General features: G+C 45.8%; 1 protein-coding gene across 2 annotated transcripts in view; it reads left to right on the top strand.

Annotated features, from left to right (window-relative positions):
• Positions 1 to 6,091, top strand: part of TTLL1 (TTL family tubulin polyglutamylase complex subunit L1) — a 40,033-nt gene extending 33,942 nt beyond the window's left edge. For both annotated transcript variants that reach the window (XM_066590361.1, XM_066590362.1), the window contains exons 9-10: positions 2,201 to 2,364; positions 5,024 to 6,091. In XM_066590361.1, coding sequence (XP_066446458.1) covers positions 2,201 to 2,364; positions 5,024 to 5,153 — 294 coding nt within the window. In that variant the 3' untranslated portion in view covers positions 5,154 to 6,091. The remainder of the gene's footprint in view (positions 1 to 2,200; positions 2,365 to 5,023) is intronic.
• Positions 6,092 to 17,782: the final 11,691 nt, after the last annotated feature.

Here is a 17,782-nt window from a genome sequence, read left to right as displayed (position 1 = left end):
TTACTGGAAACCTTTGTTTTTCATTCTTAATTTTAATAATCCATATTTCCTCTTGGATGAGTTGGCAGTGATGCCCACCCCAGAGGTCGGTTTAGTTGGGGTTCACTACAGCGCCGAAAGAAAGTATGAGGTCATCTGAAAAACAAGTAGGCTCAGGCTGCTGCTTTGATCGTCCCCCTTACTTTACACTGCAGCACAGATTGGTTGCATAATGTGTTGAGCGGCCTTACTCTCAGTCCTCCTCTCTTTTTTTACACTGACAAGGCTTTGTAGGAAATGCAGATTAGGAGTCTCCTAGGAGATATATCTGCATTCAATGCCCCCCCCCCCCATCCCCGGCCTTTACACGATTGGCGCTTCCGTGTATAGAAATGAGATCCTTAACCCCAGATTGCAGCATAAAACCACATGACGAGTTTTCGGGGATCAGTTTCAGTCACATTAGATGGGAAAATCCAGCGATCTGAGTGACTTCCAACGAGGCCGGTCATCGGTGCGGGACTAGCCGGGGCCGGGATTTTACTGCCGACCGCGGGTGGGGGTCATGTGTAACGGTGTGGAGAGTATATAGAAAATGGCGTGATCGGGGAAAGATACCCAGTGTAAGGGATCCGAGGAGGAGGTCAGGAATCGTCCTAATGAACAGGCAGTGCATAATCAGCTGAATACAACGCTAGCGCTCCAACGAACAGGTCTGATGCACAACTCGCCGTTCCTCCGCACGGAGGGCTATAACAGCAGGCGATCAGTTCCAGCGCCATTGTGTCTAAGACAGACAGGAAGGCGACTCCAGTGGGCAAAAGAGTGAAAACTTGTATTACTGAGCAGCGGAAAAACATCCCCTGGTCAGATGGATCCAGATTTCTGTTGCTCCGTGCCGATGGGAGGTGAGAATTTGGCACAAGCAGCATGAATCGCTGACCCCTTCCTGTCAGCTGATCAGAACATGTCAGCACCTCCATCTAATCTGCAGCAACTACAAGAAGCTTCCTGTCCGCAGGGGCCGATATTCCTGCCGAGCGATTTCATCACCGAGTGGGATCTATGCCACAACGGACTGCTGCATATCTGAGGGCCAGAAGAGATCCAACGCCGCAGACGTCCGGTGTGGCTAAAACAGGCTATAAACAGCAGACCAGTCTGTCCTAACTGAAGGAACAGGCGGTACAAGTAGCTGACTGCAGACGGGGGAGACACATCCATCTGCAGCAGAGCTGCATACACAAAATGGAAGGGGGTTGTTAACTGGTTGCAAGGCTGTTTCTGGCCTCCCCTGATTGTATGTAAGTGGTAATACACTCGTGCGTTACATGGCGCTATAAGCGCAGGGACTGGTTACTGGAAATTGGGCTTTCAAAAAGATCTTATGACTAGCGGTCCTGGAATATACTAAGTGGACGCAAAAATGAGCCGAGCCCCGCACTGCTATGGAAGCTCTTCAAAAGAAATTCTGTGTTGCCCATCACAGCTCAGCTATCATTTTACCTCAGCAGTATAAGAAATAGCAACCAATCACAGCGCAGCTTTCATTTTACCTCAGTAGTATAAGAATATGGCAACCAATCACAGCACAGCTTTCATGTTGCCTCAGCAGTATAAGAAATAGCAACCAATCATAGCGCAGCTTTCATGTTGCCTCAGCAGTATAAGAAATAGCAACCAATCACAGCGCAGCTTTCATGTTACCTCAGTAGTATAAGAAATAGCAACCAATCATAGCGCAGCTTTCATGTTGCCTCAGCAGTATAAGAAATAGCAACCAATCACAGCGCAGCTTTCATGTTACCTCAGCAGTATAATATATAACAACCAATCACAGCCCAGCTTTCATGTTACCTCAGCAGTATAAGAAATAGCAACCAATCACAGCGCAGCTTTCATTTTACCTCGGCAGTATAAGAAAGAGCAACCAATCACAGCGCAGCTTTCATGTTACCTCAGCAGTATAAGAAAGAGCAACCAATCACAGTGCAACTTTCATTTTACCTCAGCGGTATAAGAAATGAAAGCGGAGCTGTGATTGGTTGCTATTGGCAATTACAGTATCCGTCGCCCGGTGATGAACGCTCAGCAAAATATCACTCAACTCGGACCAAGACTGTGGATCTGTATACGACACAAACAGATTTAGTATTTTCTATATAGGCTGCTGCATTGTTTCCCCCTGCTGACATCTGTTGATGGTCCGTGTGTTTGACAGGTTAACGCCTCTCCGTCTCTGACCTCGAGCACCGCCAACGACCGCATCCTGAAGTACAACCTCATCAACGACACTTTGAATATCGTCTTTCCTAATGGGGAGATCCCGGACTGCAAGTGGAATAAACTCCCACCCAAAGAAGCCCTGGGCAGTTATGAGATCCTGTAAGATGCGGCCGCCGTGTACTCGGCCTCTCTGTACTCGGCCTCTCTGTACTCGGCCTCCCTGTACTCGGCCTCCCTGTACTCGGCCTCCCTGTACTCGGCCTCCCTGTACTCGGCCTCCCTGTACCCGGCCTCCCTGTACCCGGCCTCCCTGTACCCGGCCTCCCTGTACCCGGCCTCCCTGTACCCGGCCTCCCTGTACCCGGCCTCTCTGTACCCGGCCTCTCTGTACCCGGCCTCTCTGTATCGTCTGTCCATTCCAGTGTAAATCCTACTAACCAGCATACTATAATACTGAATTGTTGTAGAATATTGTACAGACAATCAAATGATCGTAAGTTCGAGTCCCCTGTGGGCACTAATTAAAAGTGTTAAATAATTAATGAAGCTCTTCATTATAATAAAAAAATTATATATATATATAGTAAAAGATTTTTTAAAATCCCTTTTCCCGTTTTCCCCATGAAAAAAGAAAAATAATTTTAAAAGAACACACATTTGGTATTGCAGTATTCGTAAAAGTTCGAATTATTAAAATATCACAATGTTTAGCCCACAAAAAAAGACGGAATGTCATAATTACAATTCTTTTGATGTATCCCATCTCTTAAAAATTTAGAAGAAAAAGTGAGCAAAAAGACACGATTCTGCAAAAATGGTATTAATTTAAAAAAAACGGCCCTGCAAAAACGAGCCCTCACACAGCCCAATTGACGGAAGAACAAAAAAATTTATGAGTCTTATGCCTCCTGTCCACGGGCATAGTGATATCAAGCGGCAGATCGCCGCTGCAGGAGCTGATGCCGGGGGGGCAGGGGAGAGCTGACAGCCTATATGACAGATAGGCTGACCACGGAGAATCACGGCTAATCGCAGCATGCTGCCATTTAAGTCCCGCGAGCAGAGAATCGCTATGATTCTCCACTTGTGGACAGTGGGGGCTGCACTTTCCATAGTAGTCTATAGAAAGCATTCACTGTGTTTCCCGCGGCCGGATTATTGCCGCGGATATGCAGTGAAAAATTGCCTGTGGACAGGAGGCCCTAGAATATGGCGACAGAAAGCAATTTTTGTTTTTAGGAAAATTTTGTGCTTTTTAAAAATAGAAAAACATTTAAAATCTCTAAGTTTGCTGTCACCGTAATCGCACTGACCCATAGAACAAAGTTCATATGTCACTTTTCCTTCACTATGAATGCTGTAAAAACTAACCCTCCCACCGCCCACAAAAAAAAGTTGCAATTGACCTTCTTTTGATTTTTCCCCACTTAATTTTGTAAAGTTTTTTTCCAATACATCATATGGTAAAATTAAAAAATACAACTCCTCGCAATAACAGAAATTTAATGTAGGGGAGCAACCGACATTGTTTCTTGGAAGGGATTCCCCAGAAGTGTATATACAATCCCAATTCCAAAAAAAGTTGGAATACGGTGTAAAATATAAATAAATGTTCATAAAAAAAGAATGCAATGATTTGGAAATCTCATCTACCCATCGGACAGATCAGAAGGTGAGAGTGGGACATTGTTTCCATTTCATTTAAGAACATTAACTCCTTTAGAAATTGATGGCAGCAACACATCTTTAAAAAGTTGGGGCTGAAAAAGTAAGTTGTACTAATGAAAAACAGCTGGAGGATCAATTTTGTACTAAGTCACATGACTGTGTATAAAAAGAGCCGGTTAGAGAGGCAGAGTCTCTTAGAAGCAAAGATAGTTTCAGAAAAAATGTTCTTTGACGTAAAATTGTGAAGACTTTGAATATCCCACCATCTACAGTATATAATATCATCAGAAGATTCAGAGAACCTGGAGAAATCCATCTACACAAGGGACAAGGCCGATGGTCAATATTGGATACTTTAGATGATGGGCCCTCAGGCGTCGCTGCATTAAATACAGGCGTGATTCTGTAATGTAAATTACTGCATGGGCTCAGGAATACTTCCAGAAATCGCTGTCTGCGAACAAGTTACAGCTGTACTATGCAAAGAAGAACTCGTATGAACACAGTCCAAAAGGGCCGGCATCTTCTCTGGGCCAAAGCTCAGTCAAAATGGACTGAGGCAAAATGAAAAAACTGTTCTGTGGTCAGATAAATCAAAATGTGAAATTCCTTTTGGAGCCATGGATGCCGTGAGCTGCGGACTCAATAAGCTGGAAGGTCTCTGTTCTTATCAGCGCACAGTCCTGCATCTCTGATGGTACGGGGTGGCATTAGTGCCTATGGCATGGGCAGCTCACGCATCCTGAAAGGCACTATCAGTGCTGACAGTATATTGTGGCCCCTCCCCAACTTTTTTGAAATGTGTTGCTGCCATCAACTTCTAAATGAGTAAATTTTGTTTAATGAAAGGTCTCCTCCCCCCCTCCCCCACACTGTGAATAAAATATACTTAGATGAGATTTCCAAATCATCGCATTCTTTTGCTCTTCACATTTATTTCATGTTACGGGGCGCCCCAACACTTTTTGAATTGTGGTTATATAAAGGGAGTGCTTGTATATTCAGCAGAAGGGAGTGTATGGGAACTTGTTGCATCGCTACTCCCTATGATCCCTAACATTGCACCCCGCTACAATGCTACGGGATGTGCTACTCGTATGGAACCCCTTTCATCTGCCTGTATGTGACATCATTTGCTTGTCCCCTATAGATACGATGAAGAGGCTGCGCAAGCAGATGGGTCGGAACGGGACCTGCGGAACCGAACTGGACAGGCATTTGGTTTCAAAGGCAGCCGAACCAAAGATGCCGGGAGATCTGCGCCCACAACCTGGAAATAGTTGGTTTATTGGGAAATTGAGGATGAAGTGCCACAGTTCTCCTGTCCAGAAGGAAAGGGACATTCTGTTGCCATAAGTGAAGAAGCACAAAACAGTCCGGTATTTTTTGGAGGAAACGCCTCGTGGCAGTAATGAAGATATCGATTGTGGAATAATTGGTAGGGACATTGCATCATATGATGCAGAATATGCATGCTGGCAGCTGCAATACCTACCAGAGGAATGCCTGCACAGGAAATGCCTGGTGTGGATGAAAATGTCTTCCTCTATAACTCCATCTTCGGTGCAGACAAACTTTTTAGAAATGTTATGTAGATAGCCATGCTTGTTATATATCATATAACATAAGAATATTAGACCTTGTCCTGGAAAATAAACATGTGAAAACCGTTTTGTAATATCTTACTTCTAGCCTGAGATATTTCCGCTTAAAGTTACAGGCCCCAAAGCCTGAGGCTGCACTACTGAGACATTCCGATGACCACATGGCTTTATGTGGATCCAAATCACCATTCACATCCAATAGTAAATGTTGTTGTATTGGGATTTCCCTGCACCTGACAGCATTGGACAGGTGCTCTCCAGAACTCGCAGTAGTGCAGCCTCAGGCTTTGGGCCTGTGATTTTAAGCGATCATAACTCAACCTAGAAATAAGATATTAAAAAGCGGTTTTCCCATTTTTAATGTACAGGCCGGATTGTTATCAGTAGGTTAGCAAGAAGAGGGAGTGGAGTAAGACATGACTGCAGGATCTAACTGTTTGCAGTCTATAGGGCTGGAGACACATAGGTCTGCATAAAAGCTGTGTACACAAACGGGAGGTGATTTTTAATTAATCAAGACTGGTTGCTTAATTTATTGCTTATGGGTCTTTGCACTCGTATGCTGTACATTGACTTTAGGGCTTATTCAGACGACCGTATATCGGCTGAATTTTCACGCGCAGCCGATATACGGCGTCTCTCTCTGCAGGGGGAGGAGGCTGGAAGAGCCGAGAGCAGTGCTCTGAGCTCCCGCCCCCTCTCTGCCTCCTCTCCACCCCCCTGCACTATTTTCAATGAGGAGAGGCAGGATGGGGTGGAGCTAATTCCCAGAACTTGGCCCCGCCCCACCTCCTCTCATTGCAAATAGTGCAGAGGAGCGGAGAGGGGGTGGGAGCTCAGAGCACTGCTCCCGACTCTTCCAGCCTCTTCCCTCTGCAGAGAGAGATGCCGTATATCGGCTGGGCGTGAAAACCCGGCCGATATACGGTCGTGTGAATGCACCCTTAGGGTCTGTATTATGGACCTCTAGGCACGCTAAGCGCTGCCATGTGGTACCTCTGTGATGTGCAATACTCTTCCCTAGAAGCATTGCTTGCAAGGGAGAATAGCGGTGCATGTGTTGGCCTGTGTGTAAAATAGGAGGCACATGGCGGTACAGTATGGGTTCATAGCAGCATAAAGGAATGTGCATGAACCATTAGATGCATTAAATCAATAAAAAATGAAATTGACCACAAAACGTCAACTGCAAGAAAAAATAATACGTCCATAACCTTAAGCTGAAAAGACAATGGGTAAAGCAACAAGACAAGAACCCAAAGCACACAAATCAACAAGGAATGATGGGGAAAAAATTGTGATTTGGAGTCCTGACCATAACCCTATAAAAAGCCTTTTTATCATGACCTGAAGAGGACTGTGCACATAAGGCATCCCAGAAATAATGATGAACTGAAACATATTTACAGGGAGGAATGGTCCAAAATATCTCTTCCCCGATGAGCAAATGCTAGTTGTAGCTTCAGGAAACATTTGGTGGAAAGAATTGCTGCATAATATTAAAGTCAAGGGTTCACTTACTTTTTCTCCCTGCACTGTGGATGCTACTCAGTGGTTCAATAAAAACACGATCAGTATAACAGTTTGTGTGTTATTAGTTGGCTTGTCTGCCTAAAATCTGACTTGGAGAACAATCAGACCACACTTGATTAAAGGGGTTGTCTCGCGGCAGCAAGTGGGGTTATACACCTCTGTATGGCCATATTAATGCACTTTGTAATGTACATCGTGCATTAATTATGAGCCATACAGAAGTTATTCACTTACCTGCTCCGTTGCTAGCGTCCCCGTCGCCATGGATCCGTCTAATTCTGATGTCTTCTGGCATTTTTAGACGCGCTTGCGCAGTCCGGTCTTCTCACTGGTGAATGGGGCCGCTCGTGCCGGAGAGCTGGTCCTCATAGCTCCGCCCCGTCACGTGTGCCGATTCCAGCCAATCAGGAGGCTGGAATCGGCAATGGACCACACAGAGCCCACGGTGCACCATGGGAGAAGACCCGCGGTGCATCGTGGGTGAAGATCCCGGCGGCCATCTTGGTTAAGGAAGAAGGAAGACGTCGCAGAGCGGGGATTCGGGTAAGTAATAAAAAAAAATTTTTTAACACATTCTTTGGGGTTGTCCTGCGCCGAACGGGGGGCCTATGGAAAAAAAAAAAAAACGTTTTGGCGCGAGACAACCCCTTTAATGCAGAAATCCAGGTCACTGCAAAGGGTTCACTAACTTTTACTTGCATTGTGTTGTGAAAATGCAGCGATGACTTGCAGATAATGCTGCTTCAGTACAAATAAACATTCCATGAATGCGAAGTACCAGTGCTCTATGTCCTAAGGACTTTCCATGTCAGATCGTATAAGTTTGTGCCCCCTTCATACACATCTCCCATCTTCAGCTGCCCCCCCTCCAAACTCTACAGCAGCGGCTGACTATTTCTGACCGTTCTAACCGCCTCTCATCCATCATGGTTCTCACGGAGGTTTCTGCTGCGACATCCACAGTTGGAATAACTCCATGATGTTCACTATGGCAATAAACAGGGCAGCGGGGTCCGGCCGGAGGGTCCGGCTCACACTTAGATAACACAGAGAAGCACAGCAACCGCAGCTTTACACTAAACTGGACACACGGGGGGAGGTTTAGTTATTTCTGTGATTTTTTTTTTTTTTTTGATTTTTTTCAATTTTTGTGTAATACATCGTATAGACGAGCTCCTTTTAACCCCTTCAGCACCAGAGATTTTTCACTGTATTTTCGCTTTTCCCTACCCGCCATCATTTTTTCATCTTTCCACTACGTTGCTGTTTTTGTGGCCCCAGTTGTATTTTTTAATGGTCCCATTTATTGTACAGATTTTTTTTAAATGGGAAGAAATTGCGCTAATTGAAGGGGTCGTTTTTCTAGTGGTCACAGTGCAGCGAAAGTGACATTAACTTTGTTCTGTGGATCATTACGGTGACGCCAAATTCATATAGTTTGTTTTTTGTTTTCCTATTTTTAAAAAAGTTGAATTATTTTCTTAAAATTTCCGTCGCCATATTCTGAGGCCCATAACTTTTTTATATTGTTGTCAATTGAGGGCTCCTCTTTTTGCAGGGGGAGCTGTAGTTCTGGCAAAAGTACTGTTTTGGTAAAAATACGCCTTTTAGACCAGGTTTTATTCTATTTTTTTGGGAGCCAGGATAAAAAAAAATCACAACTTTGGCATCTTTGTCATTCCGTTCATTTTTTTTTTTTTTACAGCTTTTGCCATGGGGAATATTGCGATATTTTAATAGTTCAGACTCTTACAAACACGACGATACCAAATAATGTGTGTTTTTTTATATGTTTTAGATTTGGGTGGAATGGAGGGGGGGGCAGGAGGGCTTTTTAACTTCTAAACTTGCAATCATTTGATCGCTTGTACTAAATATTGCAATACTTCAGTATTGCAGTTTATAGCGATTTTTTTTTTTTTTGATGTTACCTATGAAGCTATGCCACACCACAGCCAGGACTTGATTAAAATCTATGCATGGCAGCCCTGAGAGGCTTCAGTAGGCTCCGGGCTGCCATGCTAGCCGATCTGCAACCCCAGATCACATTGCAGAAGGCGGCATCTAAACATTTAACTGCTGCAATCAGAACTAACTCTGATTGTGGCAGTAATTGGTCAGAAACAGCTGATACATGCTGGGTATGGGGCAACTCTCCTCCCGAGCCCACTCCATACACCCACATGACTGCCTGCCGTAAATGTAGTATCACCAGTCATGAAGGTGTTAACTTGATAAATGATATGATTCTGGCTTCCTGCTGCCACCTCTAGGGGGAGCTAACTGTATATGGATTTATAAGTAATAAGTGCAAAGGAAATGATCAAAATCTTTAAGCAGTGAGCCCCGCCTAGTGGTGACTGCAGGTAGACACTATGGCGTTTTGACAGCAGTCCAGTACCAGGCCACTTTTAACCCCTTAGTAAGTGACCTATTTTTTCTCTGCTATCAAATTGACGGCGTCCGGGTCTGCTATAGCCTGTCATATGCAAAAAAAATGATAATACACTGCAGTACTGCAGTTTATTGTCTGTGCAATCCTGAGATCACAGGTTCAAGTCCCCTATAGGAACATAAAAAATGTAGGGGAAAAATAGGGAAAACCCTTTTATGCACACTTTTCTTGTTTTTTCATTAAAAAAATGTAAAAAGCCACGTTTGGTATTGTCACACCATAACAACCTATAGAATAAATTGAACACCCTTTTATTCCTGCAAATACTATTAAATAAAGCAAATGCAGTGCTTTTTGTGTTCATTTTTCCTCCCCAAAACAACACAAAAGGGATCAAAAAAGTAATCGTAGCAATAAAAACTACAGCTTCTCATGTAAAAGCAAGCCCTCATACCACCATGGTGACAGAAAAATAAGTTATGGCTTTTAAAAAATAGAGATGAAAATCTCCAAAAATCGTTCCACTCTTAGGGCGGCTTCACATGAGCGTGTTTTTGTGCTTACATAGGTGCGTATGTATGTGCAAAAACACGCGTGAATGCAGGTCCGTGCATTGTTTTCAATGGAGCCGCGGCTGCTGCCAGCGGCTCCATTGAAAACAATGGTCTGCTGGTACCCCTGAATTGTTTTTCAGGGAAGGGCTTTACATATAAGCCCTTCCCTGAAAAACAAAAATTTTTGTGAAAAAATAAAAATAAACGTACCCTCCGCCGCTGCCGTGACCCCCGCGGGGATGAAGAACACATCTGCCGCATGTGGCAGATGTTTCCTTCATCCCCGCTAGTAAAAAGAATTCCCTGCTGCTATATCTGCCACATCTGTGACAGATGCAGCAGAGGAATTCTTCAATTCCCTACCGCAGCTGTCGCACATGTCAGCTGCGGTAGAGGATTCTGCTGCCGGCACCGTCAATGGATTTCAGGGAAGGCCTTTAAATATAAGCCCTTCCCTGAAAATCCAGTAAAAGTGCTTTAAAAAACAAAAAAAAAATAGATACTCACCTCCCTTCAGCTGCCGGGGCTCAGCTGCGTCTTCATCTGCTGTCCCCTGCTCTGTGGTGCTGATCTATCGGGGATTTAAAATCCCCGCCTGCTGAAAAAGCTGAATGTGATTGGCTGAAGTGCTCAGCCAATCACAGGCAGCTCTCCCCGAATGAATGACGGCAGATGTGTTCTTCATCCCTGCAGGGGAAGGTCTTAATGTAAAGCCCTTCCCTGAAAAACAATGCAGGGGTGCCGGCAGACCATTGTTTTCAATGGAGCCGCCGGCAGCAGCCATAGCTCCATTGAAAACAATGCCTGCCTTCACTATGGTGCACGCATGACCTATCTTTGCAGGCACACGCCTGTAAAGCACGGACATGTGAACACACCATAGGGAATGCATTGGGGCTGATAGACGCGTGTTTTTGTGCGTGCGTATGCACACACAAAGTACATGCTCGTCTGAAGCCAATCTTAAAGGGGCTCTGTCAGAAAAATAAAAACATTTATACCCACCTGTGCCTTTCGGAGGCGTTCACCGGGAAGCTGCTGCTCTTCTTTTGGCCCTCCGGTAGCCGTCCGATCGCAGGGCAGAAGCTGGAAACGTTCCAGTTTCCTCCCTGCTTCGATCATGCCGGACGGCAAGTACCCGGGTCAGTGGTCATCGCATCACAAGTGATGCGTTACCCATTAATTGGCCTGGCCGCATCTAACATCCGACATCCTCGGAGAGCCAACGGCGAATGCGCATGCGTTTCCTTTCCTTGCACGCTTGTGCACCCTCTGTCGACTCTCCGAGGACGTCTGAGGTCAGACGCGGCCAGGTCGACGTGAGCACGCAGGAGCTGCTGGAAGATGACCCCTCACGTGCCAGGTAAATGAGGGAGGGAAGAAGTACAACGGGATTAGGTGAGTTTGCCTTGTATTTTAACTCTTTTCTTTCCACAGGTTGGACTGTAGAGGGATGCAATGTATACTAATACAACCCCTCTAAGTTCAAAATATGCTGCGTCATGAAGGGGTTAAACCATGTTAACATTTGCGCTGGAGTCTTTGTTCGGAGCCTCAGCACATAATCCCAGATAAAATAGCGCAGCAGCATTGTTTTTTCCGTATATATGGATTACGGTTTTAGTAGTTTTAGTTTGGATTGGTACCATTTTCGTGTAAATGCCGCTTTTTGATTATCTTTTTCCTTTCTTTGTGAGGCGGCTGAACAAATAAACAGAAAATTATTATTTTTTTGTTTTATGACATTATCGTGTGGCATATAAAAGCCTGATCATTGCATAGTTCCCAGCGCAGTGATACCAACTGCGTGTATTTTTTGGGTCTAGAACAAAAGTCTTTTGTGCCGCAAAAACATTGATTTCTTCTTTTGGTTTTTTTCCTTAAGACTCTTGAAGTTATTTTTTTAGTACATCGAGGGGACTTGAAAATGTGATTGCTTTCTCACTTTCATAATACACTGCGTTACTTATGTAGTGCAGTGTACTATTCTTATGACAGGCTGTCTATTAAGGTGTTTTGGATGTTATCAGGGAAACTCATGCATTTTTGCCACTATTTTGCTGCATTTACATTTTCCCCCTCAAACTGCAGCAAAAATCCAAAGTTTTTTTATAATGTGGTTTTTAAGGCATTCCCTGTGTGGAGGCAACCTTAGACCTTACCTCTAGCAGGTTCTAATAGGCTTGAGTTTGTGGAAGACCAGAGGACATTGTTTGGCATCTGGTAGCCAATGTAACTCATCAGCACATTCACATTTACATCATGGGGGGCGGGGGGGGGGGGGATAATTGAGGCAGCCCCATCTCTCTGAAACCACTTTGATGTCGTGATCGCTGTGGCAATTGAGGGGTTAAACAGTCACGATCAGCAGGTTCTCCACTCCTGTTCATTACCTGTCAGCGGGTGGGCCCACTCCCGCCACAAGACTCCATTGCCAGGGTAACTAAGGAGTTAACCAGTTTCCGACTGCAGTCATTGGCCGTGCCGCCGAGGTAAATACGCCGCTGATGCGCCATTGTACATGAAGCTTCACTAGAAACACGTCAAGGAACATTTCCTTTCATGGCAGCAGTGAGGGGTCCCGGAGGTGGAGAGAAGTGGCTCAGTGCAGTCATGAAGTTACGCCGTATCTAATTGGTTGTACCAAGGAATGTACATGGGTGCTCCCAGCTGTGGGACCGCGCCAATCCTGAGACTGTATCCAGATCGCTGCAGTCCTGGTCGCCCGCCGTACACGGACCGGAAGCCCTGACGATTCGGAGATGGGAATAATGGCATTTTTTTCTTTAACCGTAAATGCCACTTTAAAGGTAACCTCCTGCCCCCTCGATAGGTCGCAGATTTTCAAATCTCATGCTCTGCCGCAGAAAAGGGACGGATTTTTGACGCAGATTTTATTTACAGCAATGAGTAAAATCTGTACAAACGCTGCAACAAAGTCAAGTGCAGGTGATGATGATGCAAATTTACTCCGCAACGCGTGATCATACCCCGGGCCCGTCTGAGGGTGGATAGCTCCTTGTGTGGAATTCCCCATCGCCTGTTGTCATAAAAAAGAATCATATATTATGATAGTAAGCAGTCTGCCTGTAATCGGCTTCTACAGAAAGGCCCATTTAGACACGATTATCACTCAAAATTTGCTCAAAAACCGTCTTTTGAGCAATAATCGTGTGTAGCTGTGCTGACATCGTGCAGTTTTCGCAAACCAGTCGCTGATTGTTGTCTTTCAGCATGCTGAGACTGGCCTTATCAGGAATTCACAGCGGGATACAGCTAATACTATTGTTTCAGCTGTATCCAGCTCCCTGAACAGAGATGGGGTATGAAGAACACAGCCGTCCAGCTGTGTTCTTCATACTCCACACATGGCTGTATACCAGCTGAGCACTTAATGAACAGCCGGGAAAGGAAGAACACAGCGCTCCAGCTGTGTTCTTCATACTCCACACATAGCTGTATACCAGCCGAGCACTCAATGAACAGCCGGGGGAAGGAAGAACACAGCGCTCCAGCTGTGTTCTGCACACCTCACTCGGAGCGCTCGGTTGTATAACAGCCGAGCGCTCCGAGCAGAGAACAGCTGGATGCAGAAGTCAAGATGCATACCCGGCTTGAAGCGCTCAGCTGTATAATAGCTGGGCACTGAGCAGAGAACAGCTGGATGCAGAAGACAAGCGGCCCTGCTTGTCTTCTGTATACACCACTAGGAGCACAAAGTGATCGCTTAACGTTTGAGCGATCACCTTGCACTTAAAGGCACACAACGATTACCGCTCAGAACAGAACAGGGAATAAATACAGTACCAGAACCAAGCTTGTAACATAAATACAACCACACAACCAAGCTGATAACAAATACAATATGGGATCCAAGCTTATACCATAAATACAGCACCAAAACCAATCTCATTCTATAGATATAACCTCAGAACCAAGCTCATGATGTAAATACAGGAACTGAACTAAGAGATTATTTTGGGGGGCCACCAATAGGCTGACAGCGACTCCTTGGAACATCAGAGGGGAGGGGATGATTCGTATAGCTCCATAAGATACTGTCTTAAGGAGAAAGAAGATGTTCTGGCCAGGTGGACCTAAGTGGGAAGATCGCCCCCAGCCTACATCCACCTGGTGTCACCCCTAAGAAGCTGGTGGCTGGCATCCTGTGCGACCACGCGGGTCACATATGCGTGATGTCTGATTTTGGTGCGTGAAAAATAGACCGATTTTAACGTGTGTTTATCTACGTGATCTATCCTGCGTGTGTTTGTTTTTTAGGCCACGTGTGATCCATGTGGCATTTTTCTTTTTTTTTCCATGCATGCAAAAGAAAACAAGGAGGCGGCGCAATATAGGTTATTTTTTTTTTTAGAATTGCTTAGCAATGATCGGTGATAAACCAATCGCACAAGGATGTCCTGCGCGGGCGCTCAATTTCATTGTATTTTTGCGCACCCATTTACCAGAGCAGCACCGGTCCTCTGGAACGCACTACCAAAGGCTACCCGAGCAATCCAGGACTCGCAGAACTTCAGGCGTGCTCTAAAAACGCACCTCTTCAGGGAGGCATACCACATTCCCTAAACAAACCCCTCTGTACCCCCCTGATAACATGCTCCCTGACCTACTGACTGCAATCCCTGCTAGCCATCATAAACCGCTCCTGCAGTCATACTGTTTCTGCCATCACACGGCTAAATGTCTGACCATTGTCTATGTGTATATCACCCCTCACACCTCGCCATACCGTGCCCATCTCCACCTCGCCATACCGTGCACATCTCCAGCCCCTTTACCTTCTGTATCCCCCCATTACTTGTAGTATGTAAGCTCGTTGGAGCAGGACCCGCACCCCTATTGTTTCCATCAGCTGATTACTATGTAACCGTGGTTCTGTAATGTTTGTATTTTGTCTTTCTGTATTCCCCCCTGTCTATGTAAGCGCTGCGGAATATGTTGGCGCTATACAAATAAAGTTTATTATTATTATTGAATAGGTGACTGTCGTCAGAGAATCGGAATGGGACAAGCTGCAATGTCTTTGTAAAATACGGAGCGCACAAGGACCTTCCAGAAAGCGAAGCTGTACTCCGTTGAGTTCTGTTCGATTAAGCCGGGCATCAGCGCCAAACTGGAAAGACCGAATGCAATTTTTTTGTCGGTGCTCAGCAGTTTTATGGCGGTGTGCAGCTGTTTTATGGCGGTGCGCAGCTGTTTTATGGCGGTGCGCAGCTGTTTTATGGCGGTACGCAGCGGTTTTATGGCGGTGTGCAGCGGTTTTATGGCGGTACGCAGCAGTTTTATGGCGGTGCGCAGCTGTTTTATGGCGGTGCGCAGCGGTTTTATGGCGGTACGCAGCGGTTTTATGGCGGTGCGCAGCCGTTTTTATGGCGGTGCGCAGCCGTTTTTATGGCAGTTATGACTGCAGTACGAACCACGACTGCATGAAAAACTGCAAAAAAATGGCATGCTTTTGCCAAGATTTTTCAAAAATTGCAACCCTTTAATGGAGTTTTGCCATAAAAATCTCAACTTGACTGCAATATATTCATAAAACCACGTAGCGTTCACACAGAGCGGAAACCTGCCAATGCAGCGCTCTTTTCATCCCCAAGTACCCACAGCTCGCCGCACACCGGGAACTGCAATGGAGTGCTGCCGCCTCACATGAATGCTGCCAGTTGCGATTCCCGGTGTGCCCACAGTACCCCCAGTTTTGGTCAGAATGAACCCTTAGTTCACACAGGGCGGATTGGCCGTGGAGATTCCATCTGGAATTTGCCTGCGGCCGCTAATCCCGGGCTTGGCCAGCCATGCAGACGAGATTTCTCCGAAATCTTGTCCACATGTGACGGCGAAGCTGGCACTGCGGCATGGATTTGCTGGCTGCAGCATGTCCATTTTTTTTATTCCGCTGCGGCCGCGCTCTCCTCTATGGCAGCACCGTCCGCAACGGAAAAGTGAGCAGCCGGGTCGCTTCAAAACCCGTGGCTAAGCGCCGCGGGTTTTGAAGTAGTGTTTTCACGGTGGAAGTCACGCGTTTTGTCGCTGCAGCCAAACCGCGCAATATCTGCCGGGATTCTGGCGTGTGAGAACCCAGCCTTAGGGTGCATTTATAGGAGACCCTTCTTTGTGTACAGTCAAAAACTGCATGTTTTAGTCTACGTTCACACATATCGGAAACGGTGCGGTTTTTGACAACACGCCTATCTTCCGCCTTGGAATTTCTTTGCTTTAAGTGAATGGGGTTTGTTAAAATCCAAATCCCACCCATTGTATTACACAGGGGGGCCACGGAGTGGTACGCCGGTACCACACTCTTAAGGAAGCCGTCTAAAAGAAAAACGGTTTGTCCATGGCAACCAATCACAGCGCAGCTTGAAATGAAAGGCCTACCGCCTCCTCCTAAGGGCTCCTTTGCATAACCGTGTTGGTGCAGCGTATTCTGCGCACAGGTTTTGCACCCTGAATACATTATACCAATCTGCAATCGGCTCCCATGCTGCTGAGCATACAAATTGCGCAAAAGACACGTGTGATAAAGAACGCAACATGCTCTACTTTGGCTCATATTGCGTGTGCATACACAACAAGCTCGTACTGTACATGGCATTGGGTACTTGATACACACCGAGCGACTGTGAAATGCAGGCGGCACGCAGCGAATTGCGCTCATGTGCTGCAGACCTTAGAGTGCCGGACTACTTCTCCGTGGCCCCTCCAGTACATTGCTGCAGAATGTCCGCTCCCATCGCAGAATTCCCCAATGTGTGAACTCGCCCTCATGTACCAGCAGTGTTAACAAAGACGGCTAATTTCAGTTGGGGTAATTAGCAGAATTCCTGAGAGTCCGCCAGCAGCAACGGGTTTTATCACTGAAGAGCGAACAGCTGCGATGTGCTGATGGCAGCCGCGTCTACGAAACAACACAAGTGGCTGACACCTACACAGCAGTGACAGCGCACAAGCGGAATGAACTGCCTTCAGTATACACGAAAAAGGGGGTCAGAGGGAAAATGCGCAAGTCGGACGTCTGGAAGCAGATAATTAATGGTGGACCTTATTACAGGAAGTCTGTCCCTACATTTGGCCTAGTAACCCAATATACTGTTAAGTATGTGAGGCCATAAGGAATCCAGCGTTACCTTTATATTTTGCCAAAGTGTCTCTATGTGAAGATATTGGCCAATACGTTTCTCCTGTGCCATGTGCTAATGAGCCCTGGTCCATCTGATGGGCAGTCCGCCTCTGCCAACGGTCCAGCTCTTTTTTAGCGGTTTCTGCTAAAACCAACCCCATTTCTTGCGGAGTGACATCTCCAGGTTTTCCCGCTGGAGATGTCATGCGATCCACCTCCAGTAAACCTATGCCGCACTGATGACCGCGCATACATGTGACATCAGTCTTGCCTGAGAATGAGTCACTGAACCTACATAATACCTCCATATAGTACCCATATAATACTACCATACAGTGCCCACACAATACCGTCATTCAGTGCCTACATAACACCTCCATATAATACTACTATACAGTGCCCACATAATACAGTCATTCAGTGCCTACATAACACCTCTATATAATACTACTATACAGTGCCCACATAATACAGTCATTCAGTGCCTACATAACACCTCCATATAATACTACTATACAGTGCCCACATAATACAGTCATTCAGTGCCTACATAACACCTCTATATAATACTACTATACAGTGCCCACATAATACAGTCATTCAGTGCCTACATAACACCTCCATATAATACTACTATACAGTGCCCACATAATACAGTCATTCAGTGCCTACATAACACCTC

This window comes from Eleutherodactylus coqui, chromosome 2, assembly GCF_035609145.1.
Source record: "Eleutherodactylus coqui strain aEleCoq1 chromosome 2, aEleCoq1.hap1, whole genome shotgun sequence".
Classification (NCBI taxonomy): Eukaryota; Metazoa; Chordata; class Amphibia; order Anura; family Eleutherodactylidae; genus Eleutherodactylus; species Eleutherodactylus coqui.
This window is presented reverse-complemented; position numbering and strand designations above follow the sequence as displayed.